Below are 22,760 nucleotides of genomic sequence, written 5' to 3'. Positions count from 1 at the left end.
CTCTCTCTCTCTCTCTCTCTCTCTCTCTCTCTCTCTCTCTCCTTCTCTTTCTTTCTCTCCGTATCAGAGATAAAATCAGACTCAAACTAAGATAAAGTTCAAGGCTATTTTTTAATTTTACACACACACACACACACACACACACACACACTCTTGCATGCGCAATATGCACACATACATACTTTGTTTTGCTTTTTTTTTTGTTTTAGGTAGGGTCTCATGTAGCACAGGCTGGCCTTGAGCTCACTATGTAGCTGAAGATGGCCTTAAGCTCCCAACCCTCCTGCCTCTACCCCCCCCCCGAGTCCTGGTAAAAGGAATTAAAAAAAAAACAAAAACAAAAACGCAATTTATTCCAAAGTATCTTAACACAAACTCTAATACCATGAGCTGAGTGTGGCTTATACTTCTAATCCCAGTGCTTAGGAGGTGGAGGCAGGAGGATCAGTTCAAGGTCATTCTTGGCTACATATCCAGTTTAAAGCTAGTCTGGGCTATATGAGAACCTGTTTCAAGAAACCAAACAAAATATTATAGGTACCATGTTATTTCGCCTCTAAATGCTTCGGTATACATCTCTAAAAGGACTTTCCTGTGAAACAATATTTCCTTAATATTATCTTATGATTAATCTTTATCAATTTTCCCCAGTTGTCAAAAATAAATGTACCAGGAGACTACAGAGATGGCTCAGTGGTTAAGAACGCTGGCTGCTCTTCCAAAGGACCCTGGTTCAATTCCCAGCATCCACATGGTGGCTAACAACCATCTGTAACTCTAGTTCCAGGTGATCCTATGCTCCTCTTCTGGCCTCTGGGGGCATTGCGCCACATGGGTTCACCTATATGCATGTAGGCAAAACATTCATACACATAAAATAAAAATAAATAAAAACAATTTTAAAATATGTATTGGTTCACATGAGTGAAAAGCCAAGTGGTTCTTTGGGTGTGGCAACTAAATAGTTACCTAGGAGTCCACCCCATTCCCTCTTTCCTTGGCTGTTTCCTTTCTGTTGACTCCTCTGCCCCCTGCATGTCTTCTTCACAGAAATGTTCACATTACACACAGAGCTGAAAGATCCTTGGGAGAGGGGGGTCTTGGATTCATCCTCATCCCCTCTGTTTCCCCTATATCTACATCCATGTGCTCCAATGGCTCTTATCTTGAAGGACAACCAAAAGTCCATTGCTGATCATCATCTCCTCCCGGGTCCTGCCATCACCAGCTCTCCTACGTCACTCCAATGGCTCTCTCTTGCTGCTGTCAGTCTCTATTCTTGCTCGTCAGTCTGTTCTTTTCTCCTTAGTCTACTTTCTACAAAGAAGCCAGAGTCTATTTTGAAACGTTAAGTGAAGCCATGACATTTATAGGACTCAAGTCTCTTCCAGAAGACAGTCCCAGTAGTCACTGGCAAGGCTCTCTATGACCCTCTTTCCTCCCCTTCCACCTTCTTACCTCTCATTGTGTGGTTCCTGTTCAACCCCTCCACCATGCTTGTGTCTTTACTGTTTTTCAAATACATTAGACATATGGATTTTGCTGTAGCTGTTTCATCTACCTGGACTGTTCCTCCCCCAGACACCTCCAGGTCTTGTCCTTTCAGGCCCCCTTACTTCCTCTAGTCTTTGCTGAAATGCAATTTACCTTGAGCATCCTACTTACAATTGATAAGGCCAAAAGACAACACAGAAGCTGATGAGGATAAGAAGATGCCAGCCACACAAAGACCGAGGGGAAAAGCATTCCAGGAAGATGGAACAGCCGAGCACAAGGGCCCTTTGGTGGGAAATTGTTTGATGCATTTAAGGAGTTGCAAGAGGGTCAGTGTCTGGAGCTTAGTTGTTACTGGTGGAATAGGCACTCGGGAACAGTAATAGTAGAGGAATCTGAAGGATTTTGGTGGAGTCAGGTACTAGTTAGTATGCAGAATAAAGAGTTGATTGTGGGGCTGGAGAGATGATTCAGTGGTAAAGAGTGCATAATGCTCTTGCAAAAGACCTGAGTTCAGTTCCCAGCATCCATGCCAGGCAGCTCAAAATAGCCTATAAACTCCAGCTCTAAGGGACTCTGAGGGCACCTACATTCATACACGCATATAACAATACATGCACATACCCCCTTTCCCCATACACGCAATTTTAAAAAATAAAAAAATTATTTTTGGTCTTTTTGAAACAGGGTCTCCCTGTAGCACCAGCTGGCCTGGAACTCACTATGTAGACCAGGCTGGCCTTGAACTCACAGAGATCCTCCTGCCTCTGCCTCCCGAGTCCTGGGACTATAGACTTGCACCACCACGCCTGGCTGAAATCTTTTTTTTTTTTTTTAAAAAAAAAGGAGTTGGATTTTAGTTCTATAATGGTAGGAGGTCTTGATCATGAAAGTGATTTCATTTTAAAAGTTCATCTCAGCTCCTGGATAGATGGCTGATTGTAATCAGGAGTGTGTGGAGGAGTTGTTGAAATAACCCAGGAGGGAGGAGGCTGTGACTTGGATAGGGTGGTCAGTGGAGAGGCTGGAAGGAGGTCAGAAGCTGCCTGTTTTTAACAGTGGCGCTCATGGCACTTACTGATGAACTGGATGCTGAATTGGGTTGTGTGCTTGGGACAGAGGGCTCAAGGCTGACTATAAAATTCTTGGCTTAAGCAATTAAATAGATAGTGACAGCTTTTACTGAGATGGAACAATATTGATAATCACAGAAGGAGTATCAGACTAAAAGGTGTGTGTGTGGGGAAACCTGGGCATGGAGACACATGCCTATAAGCCTAGTACTTGGGAGACTGAGGCAGGAGAATTGAGAGTTTGAAGCCAGCCTGGGCTATATATTGAGGACCTGTCCCAAACAACAACAGTGGAAGTGGGTGGGTGTGAAATTCCAAATTTCACAATTTGGAATTGTAAAACGATTCATTCTAGGTGTGGTATCAACTAACTGGGTGAGGGTGCAGGTCTATAGCTCATGATGAGATGTGAGCTGCTCCCTCCACTTGCCATGAGATGCACCTACAGGCAGGTATACCCAAGACAAAGAAAGGTCTTCCTCCCCTTTTCAAGGTGTGACCAGTTTGGGAGGTTGGGAAGAGCACAGGAATACTGGTAGTTTCTGGGACCAGCCTCTCTTCCATCACACCATTTCTTCCAGTTCCCACTGTTATCAGGAAAGTATCAGTCTGCAGAGAGGGTGAGTATACTGACCATGCCTACCTACCTTTTGTCTCCTTTTTGTGCCAGCATGGGATGACGGAAAGATCCGAGCCTTTGCCCCTGAGACAGGCCGACTGATGTATACCATTAACAGTGCTCACAGGATTGGTGTGACCGCCATTGCTACCACCAGTGACTGTAAAAGGGTTATCAGTGGCGGTGGGGAAGGAGAGGTACAGTACTTGAAACTTTTTTTTATTTGTATGAATGTTTTGCCTGAATATGTGCTCCCATGCATGCAGTGCCCATGAAGGCCAGAGGAGGGTGTCAGATCCCCTAGATGGTTGTTAGCCACCATGTGGATGCTGGGAACTGAACCTGGGTTCTCTGCAAGAACATTCAGTGCTCTTAACTGTTGAACCTTTTCTCCAGATCCACCTTTTGTTTTTTTAAATTCCTTGATTTAGAGCAACTGACACATAGGAAGATTTCATTTTAAGGTACATATCTGTAGTATATGTAGTATATGTAAGTGCATATGTAGTAGATTCAGGCAGGGTCAAAATAAGATTTTGATGAGACCCTAAAATATATCATAAATTAAAGTTCAAATGTTATAAATAGCCTTGTTTAAAGAAGGAACAGTTAAGATACAGACGTAAAAGTCCCGTCTGGGATCAAGCTCTGAATCCAAGTTGGTGCCCTGCCAGTTTGGCATACTTGTGCTTTTCCATCTACCAGAATTGTCCCAATTGTCTTTAGAATCACTTTTTAAAACAAGTCGGGCATTTGGCTATTTTAAAGTTACGCCCATTTTTATCCCCATCATTTTGAAGACCCTAAAAACACTTCACTCATTTAATTTTGAGTCTCTCTTAACCTATGAGGCATCTCTCCAGCCCCTGTTGTTTTTAAATCCCAGAACCTTGTCTTTGTCTACCTTGGGCGGGGCATTCTCCTCTCTTTTCTCAGCTATCACAGGAAGAATTTATCAAAGAGGAGAAACTCCCAGAACCTCGAGGGAGCCCTTAGCAGAATGAGACAACAGGGGTGAATGCTTGGGCTGAAATTTCCCTTCCTTGACTTCCAGCCGCGTGACCGTGGCATATGCTTTAACTTCTTTGTACTTCTGCGTTCTGAAGTATAAAGTGAAGATAGCAGACACTTATGAACAAAACATTTTATACTCTTCATTTTGTACTGTCTTTAAAATCTGCCTGTATATTTGCCATTGGGGCCCTTTCCACCTGACCAGGCACACCCAGACCTAGGCCATGTCCCTCTCTGCCTACCACCTCCCTCATGGTCTTGCCCCAGGACCTCATCTCTCCCACCACACTCTCCTTGACACCCCCAGGACCCTCATCCTTACTTCAGGGGCATTTGCCTTGCTGTTGCCAAAACCTGGTCTGGTAAGCTCTCTTTGGGAAAAGAAATAACACTCTACACTCGCATTGTTTGGCCTGCTCATTAGTCTTTCCAAGTCCTGTATCAACTCTTCCTCCCTTCTCATTCAGTGATCGCAGGACCCCTCCTGGAGAGTTTTCATAGTCTTCTTACGTTCTAGAGTACAGCGCTGCACTCAGAATGAGCGCACCAGAACAGTCCCCTCTAAAATGCGTATTTCTATTTTCAGTGGTAGATGGTCTTTGTCAGAGAGACATTCCCTCAGCCTCACCACCCTTGCTTTTCCTTAAGTGTACTTCAACCTCCCCATAATCCCATAACTAAAGGATTAGTGTCTGGCACATCCAAAGTGCTTCCAAGACCGTGGTCCCAACCACAGGGCTCTCTGCTGAATACCCACATCACACTTGCTAAATATTTTGAATATAACTTCTCTACTGAAGACTAAATGTAAGCCTCTACATGTCATGGGATTTCAACATACAGTTAACTGGAGTTTTAGCTCAATGGTAGCTTAGTATGTACAAGACCCTAGGTTTGATCTTCAGCATAAAAAAAGAAAAAGAAAACAAGAAAAAAATTGACACTAGTCACTTTCTGATCAATGTTATAAAGGACTGTCTCACCCTATAGGAATAAGCTGAGCAAGGCTCAGCTCTTTGGGAGGACCCCGTGCTTCCTCATTTGCATGGACAATGTAGTTTCTTTCTTCACGTAAGGCTGTGTCCTTATCAGGTACAAATGAGTCCAGCCTGTTCTATTGTCTGGCTCTAGATTTTGACCTAGGCCACTGGCCACTGTTCCTTCACTGTTCTGGAGAGCTTACACAGAATAGTTCTGCTCATGTTGTTTTTCTTAAACATTTTCATTGGAAGCATCTCTTCATATTACTGTGCATTCTTGGTATGGCTGTAACATGGCCTTTATCAATTGAAGGACACACTATAACAACCAACTTTCCTTTTCTTGCCTTTTCTAAGATGATATTTCAGGTAGCATATTAAAAATTTTGTTTGTAGGTAATTGTATTACTATGTATTTCATTTAAGGAGAGCATCAGAAAATGTTTGTCATAGAAAATGGGCATTAGGCTCAGAGCAGTGGCATACACCTGTAATCCCAGCACTCAGGAGGCCTAGGCAGGAGGATCACCCTGAGTCCAAGGCAGTCTGGGCTGTTTAGTGAGACTCTGTCTCAAAACATATATAAATAAAAAAGAAAATGGCAACTGGATTCTGTGAGGTTGAAAACCATTAGTTTCCAATAATTAAAACTGAACAGCTGATGTGAACGTTTAAATATGGCTCTGGGCACCCAAGAAACTTCCTGATGGCTTGAGAAATTTGAGAACCCTGTTCAGCAGAAGTGAACAGACAGATTCTTTCACTGGGTTCAGCAGAGGCTCTCGCAGTATTGATTCTCCTAGTGGGTACCTAGTGATCATATTCTAAGTCTAAAAGTGGCAGCTGATTTGAGATGGTGGCAGCATCTTCCAGCTCTACAGATGGTGGCCACATCTTGTACATGTTTCTGCCTCCAGTGTCACACTCCCACCCTGCCCGAGATGGGAATAGGGAACTAACTCATCACAGTCAGCAGAGATGAAAAGTCTCCCTGGGTTTTCCTTGATCCTTTCCAAAGTTCCAGGTTTGTGTTGCTTCCCTGTGCTTTGGCACCTGCAGGTGAGGGTGTGGCAGATAGGCTGCCAGACTCAGAAGCTGGAGGAAGCCCTCAAGGAGCACAAGTCCTCTGTGTCCTGCATCAGGGTGAAGAAGAACAACAAGGAGTGTGTCACTGCCAGCACTGATGGGACATGCATCATCTGGGACCTTGTGTAGGTACCTGGGATGGAGGAGAAGGTGACAGTTGTAAAACAGCCATGACAGCATTTTATTGAACACAAGTACAAGTTCCATAGAGGGTTGTATCAGTTATTTTTCTGGTTGCTCTGACAAAATGCTTGACAAAAGCAACTTAGAGAAGAAAGCTTTTTTATTGAATTTTTGTGATTTTCATACAACATAGTTTGATGGTATTTAGGTCCCCTCCCCTATCCATACCTGCCTTCCACTTCCCCTTGCTCAATTTAATGTATTCTCTTATATACACAATGCTGCCTATAGAGTCTGATTTGTGTCCCCAACTGTTTTTCAGTGTGGGTCCATCCACTGGGCCCACCAAGAGTCCCATCCCTTTAAGACACTGTCTCTCCCCCTCCCAGCAGCCATCAGTTGCCCAAAATTACTTAGGTTGGGTTGGGATTTCTTACCCACTTCTCCGTGCCTATGGTGAATTTTGTCTGGTGAAAGGGTTTACTTGGCTCATGGTTTGAGGGGACAGTTGGTTATAGCTGGAGGCATGGCAGCAAGAGTGTGGGGTTGCTGGCCATACTGTATCCCAGTCAGGAGCTAGAGAGTTAAACCTTGGTGTCAGCTTCTTTTCTTCTTATTCCTTCTCAGTCCATAGGATGGTGCTGCCCACATCCAGGGCGGGTCTTCTCATTTGACCGGCTCTGGATACACTCTCACAGACATACCCAGATGTGTATCTCCTGGGTGATTCTAAATCCAGTCAAGTTAGTAATCAAGATGGGAGCATTATTTAAAGCTTCTCAGAGGTCCTTGGTCTACCTGGCTGACCACAAGCTATAGATGCTGGTGGGAAAGGCATGGTCTCCAGGAAGAACAAGAATCAGAAGTTTCCAGGAAGTTAGGGAAGTAGTTTTCTGAATACATTCAGTGAAGCATGCTTTAATGTGCATCAACTCAACCTAAATGTTGCAAATTCAGGGAACAAGGAAAGTAAGTACTGCAGGCAATTCCTCTCGTTATCCTGCACCATCATGGGCCTGCCATGGGAGGGAGTGATGGGAGAAACACCCCCTATGCTGGCCACATTCTCAGGGACCTCTTAGCAAATCACACCCAGCCCCACACAAGATGCTAATGGCAAATTCTGCAGACCAAAGCATGCAAACTTCTTTTTGAAATTTTGGCTATAAGCATTTTTGCCATCTTTATTATGGAATCTAACCCTATCACTCCGAACTTCCTTCCACCCACCCACTTATTCTTCTATCACTCCCGGTATATGGCCTTAGCATAGCTGTCTAAAGAAACTGAATACATATGAAGATGGGACAGAGGAGATATATTTGGCCAAAGAATATGCCCCGCAGTTTACTTTTGAGATGGTGAATCACTATATTTCCAAGGTTGGTCTGGAACTCATGGGCTCAAGTCATTCTTCCGCTCCAGCCTCTTAAGAAGCTGGGAATACAGGTGTGTGCCACCATGCGCAGATGAAATGTTCTGGCTTAGAGAGAAGGGAATGAGAACTGAAGGCAAAGACAGAGCACTTTTTATTTAATGCACTAAAAGCTAAAAGCAGGGCTGGGGAGATGGCTTAGTCAGTAAAGTGTCACAAAAGTATGAGGACCCAAGTTTAGATCTCCAGCACCCACATAAGAGCCAGGCATGGTAGTGCACACCTATAATCTCAACATTGGGGAGGTGGAGACAGGAGGATCCCAGGGGCTGACTAGTAGAATCAGCAAGTTCCAGGGTCAGTGAAAGACACTTCCTGAAAAAAAAAAAAGATGGAGAGCGATTGAGGAAGACACCCAGTGTCAACTTCTGGCCTACATATACACACTCACATGTACACATACTGTACATCACAGAAACACACACACACACACACACACACACACACACACACACACCCCAAAACAATAAACAAACTAAAACTCCAAAGCAAAGCAAGCCCATTTTGTAGTTGGGCTTGTCACCAACTTGGTTCCCAAGTCACCTGGAGATCTTGTTGAACGTAGATTTTGAGTCAATAGATATGGAGTGGCAGCTGCATTTCTGCATTTCTAACAAGCTCCCATATGATGCTGCTGGTCCAAGGCCCATTCTGATAGAAGGGATTGATCTACATGTGAACTTGCCAGCGGGAAAATGTGGAACAAGAAGAGGCATCTGAGCTTATTTCATTGGATGGTTTGTAACTGCTACAAATCTTTAACACCCCCTCTTTTGTGCAGTGGGAATATTTAATTTGTGCCAAAATCTTTAAAAATTCTCAGCTGAGGCACTATGTTTAAAAGCTTCCATTATGAGAAGAAATTGTAGAAGGTGCATTTTTAGCCAGGAGCTGGGCCCATGGGGTGACCACCACCATCTCATCATTATGGATATAGACATACTCCTTGGACATGCTTAACATTCCTAATCTTAAAATCCCGGGGTCCTCTAAAATCTGAAACTTAAAAAAAATTTACTTTTATGAGTGTTTTACCTTCAGAGGCCAGAAGAGGGCACCAGATCCCCTAGAGCTGGTCAGTTGTTAGCTGCCATGTGAGCACTGGGAACCAAACCCTGGTCCTCTGCAAAAGCAGCTAGTGCTCTTAACTGCTGAGCTATCTCTCTAGCCCCTGAAACTTTTAAAAATATCAAGTTAGTGCTTTTAAAAAACAAGTCAGATTTGAGAGGATTTCAAATTTCTGATTTTCAGATTAGGGACGTTTAATTGGTAAATTCTATGCATAGTCCTAAATTCACCAAAGTCTGAAATCTGAAGGACATTTGGGTGAAGGATACTCAATCCATCTATGATATCTACTGGGGATGGCAGGGGTGGGAGGTTTCTTAAACTCTTTTGCACATAACAGTCACTTGGAAGGCTGGTTTCAACCACAGATCTTTGGGCCAGCCTTCTGAATCCAGATCATTAAAGGTGGGCCCAGTAACATCCATTTAAAGTATCTTTCCCCAGCTGAGTGTGGTGGCGCATGCCTGTGGTCCCAGCACTTTGGAGGCAGAGGCAGGTGGATCTCTGTGAGTTCGAGGCCAGCCTGGTCTACAGAGTGAGTTCCAGGACAACTGGGGCTACAGGGAGACCCTGTCTCCAAAAGAGCAAAAACAAAAACAGAAAAACAAAATTAAAAATAAAATAAAAAAATATAAAATATCTTTCTCCACACGTTGCCACTTAGTTTATAGGGAGTGTCACTTGGCTCCTAATGATGACCTTGAAAGTCAAGTATATTTTGTGGGAAGAAGAAGGTTGGCTCCAAGTTCAGACTTTTCTGCTTCCTTTTCTCTGGAACTTAAGGTTTCTCAAGTTTCATGTTCTCGCTTTAGAAAGGGGCTCTGCTACTTCTGTCTTTTGTTTGCAGCTGACAGATGTGGTGGGAGAAGACAGGAGACAGGAGTACAGAGCACAGCATAGCTAGAAATCTTTTTTTTTTTTTTTCCCGAGACAGAGTCTTACTATGTAACCCTGGCTGGCCTGAAACTCAGTATGGTCTGGTCACAGAGATCTGCCTGCTTCTGCTTCCCAAGTGCTGGGAATAAAGGCATGAACTACCATGCCCAGAATTTTTTTTGAAGATTTTTTTTTTTTTTGGACAGGGTCTTCCTGTAGTCCCAGCTAGCCTGGAACTCAATATCAGGCTGGCTTCAATCTCACAGAGATCCATAGCCTCTGCCTCCCAAGTGCTGGGATTAAAGGTGTGTGCCACCAGGCCTGGCACTTATTTTATGTATGTATGTATGTATGTATGTATGTATGTATGTATGTATGTATGTGTCACTTTGAGACAGGGTCTCCCTGTAGCCCCAGCTAGCCTGGAACTCGCTCTGTAGACCAGACTGGCCTTGATCTCATAGAACTCTGCCTGCTTCTATCTCCCAAATGCTGGGATTAAAAGTGGGCACCACTATGCCCAGGTTATTTTTTATTTTTAATCAAATGTATATGTGTGTGTCTGTGTATGGATATGGGCACATGAGTACAGGTGCCTTTGGAGGCCAGAAGAGGGTGTCAAATCACCTGAAGATGGGAGTTGTAGGCAGTTGTGAGCCTCCTAATTTGGGTGCTGGGAACAGAACTCAGGTCCTCTGCAAGAGTATTATGCTGACTCTCTTAACTGCTAAGACATCTCCCCAGTCCCCCAGAAGTCTATTTTTAGAAAGATTTTTAAATTTTATGCATATAAGTGTTTTGCCTGCATGTATGCAAATGCATCAAGTACATGCAATGCCTGCAGGGGCCAGAAGAGGGCATAGGATCTATATATATATATATGAATGTGGTGTGTGTTCAGTGCCCTCAGAGGCCAGAACAGGGTGGTGGAGCCACCATGTGGGTGCTAGGATTTGAACTTGGGGCCCATGCAAGAAGAACAAGTGCTCTTAACTGTTGAGCCATTTCTCCAGAACCTATTTTGACAAAAAACTGGGCTAAGCAGCATGAGAAGTTTGAGAGAGAAATACCAACCACATCCAAGTTTGCATCAACTGCAGGCTGCACACTAAATACATTTTCTAGGGAAGAGAAAGTCAAGTTCTACTGCATTTGAATCTACTTTTCAGGCGTCTTAGGAGGAATCAGATGATCCTGGCCAACACCCTATTCCAGTGTGTTTGTTATCACCCTGAGGAATTCCAGATCATCACCAGTGGCACAGACAGAAAGGTAAGCACAGGTGGCCCTTCATAGCCCAGAGTTCCTCATCTGCAGATTCAATCATCTATGAAGGTCTGAAAGTGCTTGAGGGAAAAATTGCATCTGTGCTGAACATGTCTAGACTTTTTCCTTGTCATTATTTCCTAAACAGTATAACTATTCATAGAGTGTTCATATCGTGTTAGGTATTAGAAGCAACCTAGAGATGATTCAGAGTATGCGGAGGATATGTATAGGTTACATACAAATACTGTGGCATTTTATATAGGGATATGAGCATTCTTAGCTTTTGGCTCCCATGACTGATACCAACGGACTACAATGACAGTATAGTTAGTGAAAGATCTCCCTTTTCCAGCACCTGTTTCTCCCTGATCCCAACTTAGTTCCCCTTCCCAGGAAGGACCAAGGTTAGGTTTTCAGTTAGTATTTTTAAAATATTTTTATTTATATATTTTTTTTTTAATGAGTGTATTGCCTGCATATATGTGAGTGCATACGTGTAGTGCAATGCTGCAGAGGTCAGAAGAGGGCTTTGGATCCCCTGGAACTGGAGTTAAGGACGGTTCATAGCCACCATGAGGGTGCTGGGAATCGAACCCAGGTTCTCTGCAAGAGCAGTCAGTGCTCTTAACCACTGAGCCATCTCTCCAGCCCCAGTTTTCAGTTAGTCTTTAAATCCCACCCTATGGAAAATGTTGTTGCTTGGGCCAGAAAGGCAAGTGAGGGGACTGTAGTGGATAAGGGTGGGGTGAAAAGGAGACAGGGTCTAGTCCTAGGGGTCAGTGACTGTGCAAAGCCCAGACTCCAGAACTCTCTCACTCCCCCTCCCCAGCCTCTGCCAGAAGAAACTGTCCCTCCCACCCGGCCTGCAGTTTTGCCTTCCTCCTCAGATACCAGAAACATCAGCTCTTCTCTTATTTTACATATTGTTACAGACTCAGTCTGCTTAGACTTATCAAAAGCTCTTTCTGTCACAATCCAGGTTTATCAGCATATCCACATCTCTTTAAATAGCATGCAAATTTAAAAACCAATACTAAAAATATTAAGATGGCTTCTCCACCCCCAGTTACAGACTATTTATAATTCTAGCCAATACCCTCCCATGATGTATTTTTGCTACCTTCTATATAAAGTGGAACCATCTTTGGTTAGCATGTGTGTGGATGGTTCCACACAAGTCACTGCACTGACTTCTGTCTTAATGCTTTTCTTTTTCATTCCAGATTGCTTACTGGGAAGTATTTGATGGGTCAGTAATCAGAGAGTTGGAAGGTTCCTTGTCTGGGTCAATCAATGGTATGGATATCACGCAGGAAGGAGTGCACTTTGTTACAGGTTAGTCCTGGATAAGAAAAGAAAATCAAGGTTGGCTTATTTAGACTAGGACATGGAACTCTTAGGTTGGAAGAGCCTGCAAAGGGTCTCAAGGACACCTTGGTTAGATTCAACCCTGAACACACACACTATCATGGCTGGAAAAGTCCCCAAATCACATTCTAATGAGGGAAAAGGTTTGTACAGAGCATAGAGGAAAAACCAAGCCTTAAACTGTTAGATCTGCTTTTTGGGGTGGGCATGGGAAGATAAAAATAGGCCTGTAGGGGCTAGAGAGATGCTCAACAGTTAAGAGCACTGGCTGGTCTTGCAGAGGACCCAGGTTCGATTTCTAGCACTCACATGGCAGCTAACAACCATCCGTAGCTTCAGTTCCAGGGGATCTGACGACCCTCTTCTGACCTCCATGGGCATTACATGGGTGCATTTACACACATGCAGGCAATACAGTCATACACATGAAATAAATAAAATAATAATTAAAAAATTAAAAAATGGGCCTGTAAATGTCCTGGGCGTTTTAGCTGATTTCTCTGCATTTTTGTCATTTTTTTACTGTTGTTTTTGAGATAGGGTCTTGCTCAGGCTGGACTTGATCCTGTGATCCTCCTGCCTCAGCCTCCTTAGGGCTAGGATTACAGGCAGGCCATCACTTTCCTGGCACTTCTGCTGATTTGTATTTAAGTCCTAAACATCAGTGTTTTTATTGTTGAATGATGTGATGCTTCAACTCCCTCTCATAAATGAACTCGTCAACATTTCATGGAGGCATTTACCACACAATATGGCCAATGGAACATCAATACAATTTTCTGCCAGCCTCTTTGATTCTTCAGTACATTAATAAATATATGCTTTAAGCTGATTAAAGTTCCACACATATAATGACTTAAAGGAAGATATCAGACTACACTCAGTATATGTGACCCCTATCTCATATACAGATGTATGAGTCTGTGTGTGTGCACCTGTACACCTATGGAGAAAAGACTGGAAGGAACTAAACCAAGATGATGTTTTTAGTGGTTATTTCCTCCCCCATACCTCAAATTTACAATAAACAGAGTCTTAAGATCAAATAGAAGCTTTAAATAAATATAGGATTTTTCTTTTTTCAAGTTGACATATGGGAAATGTATTGAAAATGAAGCCAGGTCTGTTTCTCTCTGTTCCATGACAGAAATGCCATGTAACTTTTTCAGGTGGACATGACCATCTGGTCAAAGTCTGGGATTATAATGAGGGTGAAGTGACTCACGTTGGGGTGGGACACAGTGGCAACATCATGGGCATCCGGGTAAGTCCTGGAAACCAGTACATTATCAGCGTGAGTGCGGATGGAGCCATCTTGCGCTGGAAGTACCCATTCACCTCATGAAGCACCCGGGGCTCCGCAGCTGCCACACTGTGTCCTGTATAGTCGTGCCCAAGACCAAGTTTGGATTTTGGATAACTCCAGCATAACTAGTCTTGATTTCTCACATCTATTTTTGTTCTTTAGTTAAAATATTTTGTCTTGAACTTTCTTCTTTCCTCTACAGAATACATTTTACATTCTTAAATTGTATGTTGAAGTATGTCAAGGAATACTTTGTTCAAAATGTAAGTTTTTGAGTTTTGTAATAATAAATTCCAATTTGCTGTCTTCTGGTCAGAATCTCTTTTCTGTGACTCTTCAAAACCCATAAACATTCTTCATGATCTGTTACCAGAGAATATTGCTTTTTCTTCTAAAAATGAGGTAAATTCTCTCTCTCTCTCTCTCTCTCTCTCTCTCTCTCGTGTGTGTATGTTGATGAGGATGGAACCCAGGGTCTTACACATGCCAGGCAAGTGCTGCTCCACCTCCATGTCCCAAATTTATCTTTTAAAAATTAAAAAAATATTATTTTTATTTTATGTGTATGAGTATATTGCCTGCATGTATGTAAGTGCACCTGTGCTGTGCAATGCCCATGCACATCAGAAGAGGGTGTCAAATTTCTCTGGAACTGGAGTTCTGGACAGTTGTTAGCCACAATGTGGATGCTGGTAATTGAACCCAGGTCCTCTGCAAGAGCAGCCAGTGCTCTTAACCAATGAGCCATCTCTCCAGCTGCCCCCTAATTTATCTTTTAAATCATCAGTTCACTGATCAGGGGCATGGGGTGATAGGTTTGAACAAAGCTCTTGGGCAGGTGTATTAGTTAATTTTATATAGCTGTAACCAAATATCCATTAGAAACAAGGAGGAATGATTTATTTCGACTCAGAGTCTGGTCCACAATGGTTGGGCCCCATACACCTCAGCAAACATTGTAGTAATGCATTGTGATGAAGCATATAGCTACTCATATCACAGGAAGCAGAGAGAGATGAATGCCAGTACTTTCTGGCTCCCCCCTCACCCTGCCTCCTTTATTTTATCTAGGCCCTTTAACCTATGTGATAGTGCCACCCATATTTAGGGCAGGTCTTTGCCACCTTAATTAATCCTCTCAGGAAATATCCTCCCAGACTCACCCAGAGGTGGTGTACCTCAATCTCCTTGGTGATTTTTAAAAATAAGAATTATTTATTTAGTGTGTGTGCACATACACACATGCGGTAGCACACATGTGGATGTCAGAAGATAACTTGGGGTACTTGGTTCTCTCTCTACCATGTGAGTCACACAAATCAAACTCTGGGTTCCTCAGGCTTGGTAGTAAGCACCTTTACCTTCTGAGCCATTCCGAAGGCCCACCCTGTGATTCTTAATCGAATGAAATTGACAATCAAAATTAACCTTCACAGAAAGTCATGAAGACAATTTCAGCCTCAGTTTTCTACTTTGTCAAGTGAGAAGATTCCTGCTCAGTTGTTTTTTGTGAGACTTGAGTGAACTGTGGTAAAGTATCAGCAAAATTCCTGTTAAACACCAATGCTCCCTCAAATTGTGTGTTAGCAAGGTGTGGTGGGGCACACCTATGATTCCAGCACTCAGGAGGCTAAGATGGGAGGACCCAGAGTTCCAGACCAGCCTAGGCTATTCAAGTGAAGACCAACCCTGTCTTATCCCCCACCACACCAAAATAATACCAACCAACCAGCCAACAAAAACCCCCAAACCAGGGGTTGGAGAAATGGTTCAATGGTTAAGAGCACTGGCTGCTCGTCCAGAGAACCCAGGTTTGGTTCCCAGGATCCACATGACAGCTAACAACTCATAAATCCAGTTCCAGGGGAGCCAACACCCTCTTCTGGCCTCCATGGACATTGCATGCACAGGTGCATTTACATGCATGCAGACAAAACACTCAAACATATAAGATAAAAATAAATTTAAAAAACCCCAAATCATTCCAAAACAAAACTTCAAACAAACAACAAAAATCCCTGTGTGTTATTTTTGTTATTAAGGATCTTAGAGCAATCTCAAAGCTGAAAATTCAGAGCTTCTGTGTAGAAGCCACATCTTTCTTCAGTACTTAACCACCAGCCAAGTGACAAAATGGCTCTTATGATTTAAATTTTCAACTGGATATTTTTTTTTTCCAGGAAGGTAAATGGTGTCCTTTTCCAAAAACAAGTCTCTGGGTCACACTACATTCTTTTTTTGTTGTTTTGAGACAGGGTCTTCCTGTAGCCCCAGCTAGCCTGGAACTAGCTATGTAGATCAGGTGTACAGAGGCTCATTTGCCTCTGCCTCCCAGTGCTGATATTAAAGATGTGGGCCACTATGCCCAGCCACACCACAATTTTTTTGTCCTAAGCATAATCTTTATCCTTAACGTACGCAGCTGTTTGACACCAGGTAACTGCTGCAATCCTATTCCAAAGATCAAGGAGAATTTTTAATAAATGATGACCGCTTATTTATTAAGTAGCAAGTCACATTTCTAGTCGCTGATACTGACTCCAGCAAGCTGCTGATCTTTTTTGAGATGGAAACTGATGAGAAATTCATTTTGCAAGACCTTGCCCGATTAATTATAAACCTGACAGTTATGGATAAAGAGAGCAGAGCGCCCCCACCTCCTCCCGGGTTACCCAGGAAATCAAGGGCGAGGCAAGGCGAAACTAATTTTGATTGGACAACAATTCAGCCAGGATTTTGCGTGGAGCGAACAAGCCACCAAATAGGGGGCGCACCTGAGAGCCTGAAAACTTCCTGCGGAGCAAATGCTGGGGTTGGAAAGGGCAGAGTTCACCGTGGGATAAAGTTCCGGTCTTCCTTTCGTTGCGTTAACCCCTAGGCTCACTTCACCAATTGAAACCATGACGATCAAGTCTCCCAAGAGTTTGGAAAATGACTGTTAATATAGTCTATAGTTAAAAACACAAACAAAAAAGGAAATCAAACTCAAAGCCCACAACCACTCTAGGCGTTTCTTCACAGCACCCGTGGCTTCCAGGTCAGGTCTTGGGGTGACGGGTGCAGGCAAAGGCTCTACCTGCCCCAAGGGGCGGACAGGCTGTGAGGAGGTGGCGCCACCTGACCGCACACACCTGAGCCTGCAAAGGACCACGATGCACTAACCCGGCGAGGCTGTCAGCGCGCGCCTCCCACTGCACCTGAGCCTGTGCTCCGGCGCCGCTCTGCTTCCCTTTTTACTAGTCTTCATTTGGCTGGCACAAGAAACTTAGCTAGAGCCAGGGCGTGGCCATTTCCTAGGCATTTTCGAATATTCCATTCCTCTGTCATCCGCACAGCTTAGGAGATGGGCGGGAAAGGCGAGCAGAGGTGAAATGCGAGGACGGTCGGTTCCTGGGCGGGAAGGAAGGGTGGGGAAGTCTGCACGTCTGCTCCCCGGGCTTTTATTCCCTCGCTGGGCAGTCAGGGAGGGAGTGGGCGGCGGGCGCTGCCCCAGGGCCAGATTCCCGCGCTGGGCGTGGCGTGGAGGCCCCGCCTCTGGGGCCGCCCCCTCCCCGCCCAGTCTCCCCGCACACCTGGCCCGCAGGTAGCCGGTGTCCCGCGCCTTCGCGGGGCTGTGAGGACCGGGGTCCTGCAGGTCCGCCTCGGGCCGGGCAGGTCTGCGCTCCGGGAGCAGGCGGCAGTCACCATGGAGCCAGGCCCCGGGGACGCGCTGGGAGACCAGCCGTCCGCGCCCCGACCCCGCCGCCGCCGCTCTCTGCGCCGCCTGCTCAGCCGCTTCCTGCTGGCGCTGGGCAGCCGCTCGCGCCCCGGGGACTCGCCGCCCGGTCCTCGGCCCCCGCCACAGCCGGGACCCTGCGATGGCGACGGCGACGGGGGCTTCACCTGCGCCCCGGGCCCGGTTCTAGCCGCCTCCGGGAGCCCCGGGCCGGAGCGCCCTCCCGAACCCCAGTCCCAGCTCCCCGCGGGCGATGGGGCGCGGCCGCCCGGCGCTCAGGGCTTGAAGAACCACGGCAACACCTGTTTCATGAACGCGGTGGTGCAGTGTCTCAGCAACACCGATCTCCTGGCCGAGTTCCTGGCGCTGGGGCGCTACCGGGCGGCGCCGGGCCGTGCCGAGGTCACCGAGCAGCTGGCGGCGCTGGTGCGCGCGCTCTGGACGCGCGAATACACGCCCCAACTTTCGGCTGAGTTCAAGGTAGGCAGCGCTCGCCGCCCCGCAGCCCCGCGGCGGCCTCCTCCGACCCTTCTGGTTTCGCTTTTTGCAAAGCGCGAGAAGCAGCAGCCACGCAAGGGCTTTTCGGGGGCCCCTGTAGATACTACTTAACCAGCCCAGCCTCGGGTGACCGCCTTTGTTTTGAGGTGACGCGTTACGTTATCACTTGCATATGTTTTCTTTATGAATTCGTTTTTCTCTGGTATTTTGAGCGGGGGTGGAGAGAGAGTGCTGGCAGGCTTAAGTAAGTGTATTCAGTAGTTTTGCTTTTAATAAACAGTTGTTGAACTAGTGCAGGTTTGCCAGCCAGGGTTCTAAGGCCAGGCGAGTTTAGAGCTTCGGATTTGGGAGTGTACAGCGGAGTGGGAAGTCGGTCTTTGAAGACCAAGACTCAGCGGAAGGAGGTGACGGTTTGCCTAGAGAATAGAATGCCGAGCAGGACGCGACCCCGCGGAGGTGTTGGGCTAACCCAGGCAGGGGGTCAGCAAGCACAAAGGTCATAGACCTGGAGAAGATGTGTCCTGGAGACCTGGAATGAAAACCAGTGTCACAGAGCTGAACAGCCAGGCCAGGGTCTTCAGATGGTGCTCGACCTTGGACACAGTGAGTGGTAAAGGCTTTGGATTATTCCAAGCCTGGTGGCTGCTGAGAACCCGTGGGCCAGGTGCTGTGATAAGTGGTGGGGAGGGAGTCATTGGGTGGGCTATTTTGGAGATGGCATCCTTTATTTTAATTCACATTAAATCCTGGTGGTATGGGAGATAGCATGTGTGATCTGCAAGATCACAGTCCCCTTGCTAAACATGCTGCGGGGTTATGCATCACAGACCCTGGCTGGCTGTATGTCCCTTCACTCTGGTTTAAAGTGGTGTAGAGGCCCAGTTAGATGGAAGTACTCCTGATGATCGATGTGTGGATCTTGCTTCCCCTTGCAAAACTACATTCTGGGCAGAGAGCTAAAATTCCCCACAGACTGGTGATTGTTGTTGTGGGGAGGAAGGGGAACATGCCTGCTGGTATTCATTCCAGAAGCATGGACCAGCTCTTGAGTTTCAGCCCCAGAAAGCAATCTTTGCTGTGTGATCTGCAAGGATGCCAGCCATCACCTCCATTCCTTGAAAAAGTATTGTTTTACAGTATTCACATTGAGTGTCATTGAATGGTTTCTCTTTTTAGCCACATTTAATTTTCAGATAGTATAGGATAGTGGACAAGTGTAAGGTCTCGTGGGTAATGGCTCAGTGGGTAAAGTGCATGCCATGCAACCCTGAGGATCTGAATTCAGTCTCTAGAACCCAGATAGGAAAAAGCAAGTCAATCTTGCTCTGCCTCAATTTTTCTCATCTGTAAAACTGAACCAGAAGACACCTCATTATAAGGTAGTTGTATTGAGTTATACATAGAGCACTGACTGAGAACAGTGCCTGGCTCCTGGGAAGGCTTTATTTATTCTGGAATTACACTTCCTTCCTGCTGAGACCTAGAGGAGGAGGGGAGGTGATCTTTGAGTAAGTTTTCTCTTACCAGATGTAGTCCCACCCATTTACTACAGCAGTGAGAGAGGTGAGTAGCTTGGGAAAAACTCTGACTCACTAGGATTTCCTCTTTGTCTCTTCTGCTGTGGAATCTCCAGGGCCAAGGAGCTCAGTGTGTGCCTTGGGGAAACTGAAGGATAATTGAGTTAATGAGGGAGATATAATCTGGGTTTTTTTCAGGACATTTGGGTAACCAGCTGTGGAGGGTGGAGTAGAGTATTCCAGAACCTTGGCTTTAAACATTAGGGATTGAAGTTTAGATGGGAACATTTTTTCTCATGTATGATGAACCCTTCACTCAGTCAACACGTGTTTATTGAATATGGAGATAATCTATTGGGAATAGGAACTATGTGATGAGTGACAAGTACAAACTCAAATCCTGGAGCTTCTCTGCAGGAGTTTAACTGTCTAGAGGAGAAATGGATGTTAATGCAGTGGTCACATAGGCACTCGATTAGAATTGGTGACAGGCTAAAAAGGAAAAATACAAGCTGCTATGACAGTTGTGGCAAGAGGATGCGATTTGTTTGGGGGAGCAGGGAGGGCTTCCCTGGAGCGGTATCCAAGTGCTGAGTTGGGTTTTGAAGGATGAGGTGTCAACTAAGGACATGGAAGATGGGAAAGTCACTCCAGGCCTGGGAAGGGAAAATGATAGCAGTGGAGATGGTGGAGATGGGTGGAGCTGAGGCTGAGAATCCTTCTAAATTTGCTAATGAGAGTCTATGTGGCTGGGGAGGACAGGGTAGAGAATTAGTTGGAGACTTGGCCTTATTAAGGTGATTGATTTTTAAGATGAATTGTTAACTTCAGACCCAGGAAGGGCCCAGAATGGTTGGGTCGTGACCCCATCCCCACCCTTGCAAATGGGATGGGTTTACAGTGTTCTGCCTTCTGAGCTTAGAGTCACCCCAGCTTCCCACACATAGCAAGACCAATTTTGTATTAACAAAAACAAATAAATATGCCTTTAAAATTCTCTCATTATTATCTATAATTCTTTAATTTTCTAAATTTTTAAATCTGTGTAGTTTTCTAATGTGTAGTTAAATTGGAAAAGAAAAAAATCTATAACTCTACTCCCTAGAGGTAACCATCTTAAACTTATTGGTGTGTCTTTTTTTTTTGGTCTTTTTTGAGACAGGGTCTCTCTGTAGCCCCAGCTGTCCTGGAACTTGCTATGTAGACCAGGGTGGCCTTGAACTCACAGAGATCCACCTGCATCTGCCTTCCAAGTGCTGGGATTAAAGGTGTGTGCCACCACGCCTGGCACAAAACTTGACTTTTAATGATGTTAAATATCATCATTGGACTAGTCCCCTATGGAGAAACTGATATATTATCACATTTTCCAGCTAACACAATGTAGTGAAATGTCTTGTATTTAAATTATCACCCTTAGCTCTGATTATTTCTGAATATTTAATTCTTAAATGGAATCATATTTTCAAAGCAAAGGAATGACTATCTTAATATCCTGTTTTTTTTTTTAAAATAAACCTTTTTGAGGTGTGATTTATATAGTGAGTGCATCCATTTCAGCTGTTGAATTTAATGAGGTTTACCAAGTTGCATGTACCTGGGTAATCACCCCATTTTAAATGTTTACTTCTTTTAAAATCAACTTCATTGGTTTAATTATTTTTTGCCATCCATATTGATAAATTTCTTTCCAAATAATCAGGCTTCAGATACAGATTGTCTTGGCTATGGGATATTCTTGTCTTGTTAATTCACCTGTCCCAGCTTTATGAAGCTAATAGTTGACAAATAAAAACTATCTATTTACATAGTACAATACTTTGAGATATGTATACATGGCTAAGTGATTAATTTGGGATAATTAACATATCCATCATCCTCAAGTACTTAACACTTTTTGGTGGTAAGAATACTGAAGTGCCATTCTCTTCGAAGTTTCCAAGTATCTACTACCTAAGTGTTAGTTATGGCCGCCATGCTTTGTAGCTAGACCTCTATGACTTATAAACAATTCTGTTTTTCCTTTTTTCTTTGATTAGGAGTGAGGTGGGCATGCTTCCTGTCTTTCTTGTCTAGTTTGCTCTTGCAGTTGTCTCTGTGGTGTTTGGTTACCCATTCTGCTTTGATCTTAATGTTCTTTTTGTTTCTCAACCTTTGTCATATTTGATAAAATATTTTATCCAAATGCTAGAGACTATAGATTAGTTTATGTCTTTTTTTTTTTTTTTTTTTTTTTTTTAAATACAGAGTGTTACTATGCAGCTCTGGCTGGCCTGGAACTAAGGCGCCTCCTTTTTCGGCCTCCCGAGTGCTGAGAGTACAGGCATGCACCACCACACCCAGCTACACCATACCTTTTGATATGTATTCTATTTTATGTCCTTTCTAGTTTTTCTATGGTTATAATAAGGTTTTAGCCATCTGGGATTTCTCTTAGCATATGTGCTTACAATCAAATTTAGAGACACAGTGATGTACTAGAGGCATTTCCTTTTATTATTTTTGTCTTTGCATTCTTCTGCTTTTTATTTATTTGTTTTGTTGGAGATATGGTCTCATGAATTTCAGGCTTGCCTCCAGCTTATCAAATAGACAAGGATGACTTTGAACTTTTAATCTTCCTGTAGAGGTATTGCTTTCTTTTTAAAAAAAATTTATTTTATGTTTATGACTTTTGCCTGCATGTATGTAAGTATACCCATGTTGTGCAGTGCCTGCGTATGCCAGAAGAATGCATCAGATCCCTTGGAAATGGAGTTATGAATGGCTGTTAGTTGCTATACGGGTGTTGGGAACTGAACCCAGATCCTCTGGAAGAGCAGCCAGTGCTCTTACCCACTGAGCCATCTCTCCAGCCCCCCCCCCCCCAAATTCATTCTTTATCACTCTTTTCAGTAGGAGGGATTGAACCCAGGGTCTCCCACATGCCAGACAAGCATTCCACTAATGAGCTGTACCCCCAGCTTCTTCCCCTTTTGTTTTGAAATTTCTGGACAAAACAGTAAGACAAGAAGTGGCAACAGAGTAAAAGTTATTAGGCAGGAAAAAGCAGTTGAATAAATGCTTCTAGAAATTTGCATTTTTAGAATTTTGCTGTTATTCATGAGGTCAAATACAAGATAAAGTCAAAAGCAATAACCATTTTGAACATATTAAAATTAAATTTTATTAATTAAAAACAACCAGAAATATTAAATAACTAGGAGAAATATGTCAAAAATAAAAATATATTGAAAATCACCAGTATTTAGAGACCACACAGACACACACAGACACACACACACACACAGACACACACACACACACGCACGCACACACA

The 22,760-nt window shown here is 44.3% G+C and overlaps 2 protein-coding genes across 4 annotated transcripts in view; both read left to right on the top strand.

The window, feature by feature from the left end:
- Cfap52 (cilia and flagella associated protein 52) overlaps positions 1-14,094 on the top strand; it is a 57,404-nt gene extending 43,310 nt beyond the window's left edge. For both annotated transcript variants that reach the window (XM_029557501.1, XM_008855735.2), the window contains 5 exons: positions 3,238-3,383; positions 6,240-6,391; positions 10,938-11,040; positions 12,261-12,372; positions 13,575-14,094. In XM_029557501.1, coding sequence (XP_029413361.1) covers positions 3,238-3,383; positions 6,240-6,391; positions 10,938-11,040; positions 12,261-12,372; positions 13,575-13,750 — 689 coding nt within the window. In that variant the 3' untranslated portion in view covers positions 13,751-14,094. The remainder of the gene's footprint in view (positions 1-3,237; positions 3,384-6,239; positions 6,392-10,937; positions 11,041-12,260; positions 12,373-13,574) is intronic.
- Positions 14,095-17,369: 3,275 nt separating this feature from the next.
- Usp43 (ubiquitin specific peptidase 43) overlaps positions 17,370-22,760 on the top strand; it is an 82,213-nt gene continuing 76,822 nt past the window's right edge. For both annotated transcript variants that reach the window (XM_008855734.3, XM_008855733.3), the window contains exon 1: positions 17,370-17,906. In XM_008855734.3, the coding sequence (XP_008853956.1) occupies positions 17,397-17,906 (510 nt within the window). In that variant the 5' untranslated portion in view covers positions 17,370-17,396. The remainder of the gene's footprint in view (positions 17,907-22,760) is intronic.

This window comes from Nannospalax galili, unplaced genomic scaffold (genome assembly GCF_000622305.1).
Source record: "Nannospalax galili isolate Female #2095 unplaced genomic scaffold, S.galili_v1.0 scaffold146, whole genome shotgun sequence".
In the NCBI taxonomy this organism is placed as follows: Eukaryota; Metazoa; Chordata; class Mammalia; order Rodentia; family Spalacidae; genus Nannospalax; species Nannospalax galili.
Note: the sequence above shows the minus strand (reverse complement) of the source record. Positions and strands in the feature narration are given on the sequence as shown.